Source organism: Trypanosoma equiperdum (genome assembly GCF_001457755.1).
Source record: "Trypanosoma equiperdum strain OVI genome assembly, contig: ctg_763, whole genome shotgun sequence".
In the NCBI taxonomy this organism is placed as follows: domain Eukaryota; phylum Euglenozoa; class Kinetoplastea; order Trypanosomatida; family Trypanosomatidae; genus Trypanosoma; species Trypanosoma equiperdum.
The window spans coordinates 120929-123097 of record NW_027124713.1 but is presented as its reverse complement, the minus strand read 5'-3'; the positions used below and the strand labels follow the sequence as shown (position 1 = coordinate 123097).

Below are 2169 nucleotides of genomic sequence, written 5' to 3'. Positions count from 1 at the left end.
GTATTTACTTCATTTGTTTTTTTTCATTTATTTCAGTAACAATCACTAATCTACAAATGCTATAGTGAAGTGATTGTTGTTTCCACACATGTGGTTAAGCTTTAAGTTGTTTAATAAAATTCAAAACTATTATTGTATTCTAATGAAACTTCCTTGACGTACATAACCCCTCTTATAGTTTACATCACTCCCCCATGCATTTATATTTAGTATTTAATGTTTTAGTTTCTGTTCAACGTATGATTTGTATTGTGGATTGATAAGGTGTAGTTGGTGGTGTGGGGGAAGGGCCTCTCGTTAGTCATGGAAAGGGGGAAGGTATTGATGGGGAGTGCCAGTACCATCAATAAGGTTGTGTCTGATTATTTTGTATGCTTGAATTGCGTGTAATGAGTTTTGTCCAATTCCTTTCTGAAGAGGACACTTACTGTGACAGTGCTAAAGGGGAGAAGGCGAAATAAAGTTGGGCGGAGGTATACGGTACTTGTGACAAAGGTTTTTTGCCATACGTCATCAGCAGTAGGATGGAAACATCCCTTGTAGTTTGTGGCAGTTTGTCCGAGAAACTCTCGCCAAGATGCGAAGAAACTTGAAAGAGGACCATTATTTAGCAGGAAAATTGTGGCGAAGTTTGTAAGGGTGCTGGCGGGTCAGCTTTTACTGACGTAGTGTGTGTGGGGGTATTGCTGCCGATGCGGTTCTGAGAACTTTTGTGAAAATAATATAACGTGGAAGCAGCAACTTTATGAGAGCAAAAGCGTCCTCAACAAGTTGCAGTTGGACCTCCAATAACTGTTGAGTTGCCTGATGTAATGTACCGCTGTGAGGGGGCTAAGGAGGAAGTGCTTATTTTAGAGGCCGAGGAAATGATTCTGAAGGACGAGGTTGGGGGGCCTTCTCCAGTTTGGAGTTGTGGGTGAAAAAAAAACCAATTTCCACAACGGCCGGGCAATAACATGATGGAGTGTGACGTGGAACCGACAGGGAACGGTACCGCGCCATGATGCAGCTGCCTCCCTGTGCCGTATGACGGCATTGGGGGCTCACACGCAATGCTGTTGTTTTTCACGTGGAAAATGCGGGCTGCTTCCGGCTTCCCACGACAAGAGGGGGCAGGGAACCGCACCGTCACGTTGAAGTGGACGCCGTTCACGAGAAATGCTGTGAATGACGAAAAGACCTCGGAAAGCAGAAAACCGTTTTTGCGCGAAGCGGGGCGGTGGTGTATATTGTCCATTGCGTGAGGAAGGCGTATTAAGAGGACATATTTACTATATCACTGGCGAACTAGGACCCCAAATGCTGCGGGAAACGGATGTTCGTGAAAAGGCACCCCCTTCGCAAGCATTCGTCTAAGAAGGCCCAAGTCACATCCCCAACCCTCAAGCGATGGGAAAGTCGTGCCTTATGGAACTGTGGGTCTCTTTCTCTATTATCAGGTTTCGATTGTCGGTGACCCGTGCCAGTTGGGTGAATTTAGAATTATCCCCCCCCCCACTCTAAACTGTCAACTCTGGCTTACTCACTTCGTGGCATGACCATGAAATCAGGTGTCCCTGGTACCAACCTTCCATGCTAGCACTCATAAGTTAGAAGCCAGTCACTTGTTTCGTTTTCAAGAGGCAACGGCCCCCTCCCTTGCAGAGAGCACGGTTCTGCTACCTCATCTGCTCTCTTCACAAGTGTTGCTTGGTTAAACGACGTAAAAAAAATTGTTTATGGGGACGGGAGTATCATTGACGAGTGTTGCCAACATTTCACACCTGTGACTGCACGGAGAGGGAGCCGCCATATCCCGTTATGCCTATGTTCCAACAACTTGGCAGTCGCTAGTCCATTGACACCTCCTTACTTTTGAAGGAAATGGGAAGAAATGGAGGATAAAAGGTAAGAAGATCAGTCGCTAAATTCCGACTGCTCTACGCAAGGTTGCGCGAATGTTCCACACTCCAGTTATGGTGGTACAAACCGATTGAAAGACGGTTTGATTTTGTCTTCTCTTAATCACATGTGCCAACCGAATATCTTTTAGTGGTATATGCACGTAGGCGGCAAGTGGGAGCCAAAGTGCAAGAAGCGGTGAGTCACTCGTGTCTTCATTTTAACTCAGTAAACTTTGCGCGTGTGACTGAGCATCGACACTAAAAAAAGGTACCAACAAATGGTCAA

At 45.8% G+C, this 2169-nt stretch overlaps 1 protein-coding gene across 1 annotated transcript; it reads right to left on the bottom strand.

The window, feature by feature from the left end:
- Positions 1-763: 763 nt before the first annotated feature.
- On the bottom strand, positions 764-1237 carry TEOVI_000356800 (uncharacterized protein; the record flags this gene model as incomplete). Its single annotated transcript, XM_067226457.1, has 1 exon — positions 764-1237. One exon carries the CDS (start codon positions 1235-1237, stop codon positions 764-766), a length of 474 nt encoding a protein of 157 aa, XP_067082558.1.
- Positions 1238-2169: the final 932 nt, after the last annotated feature.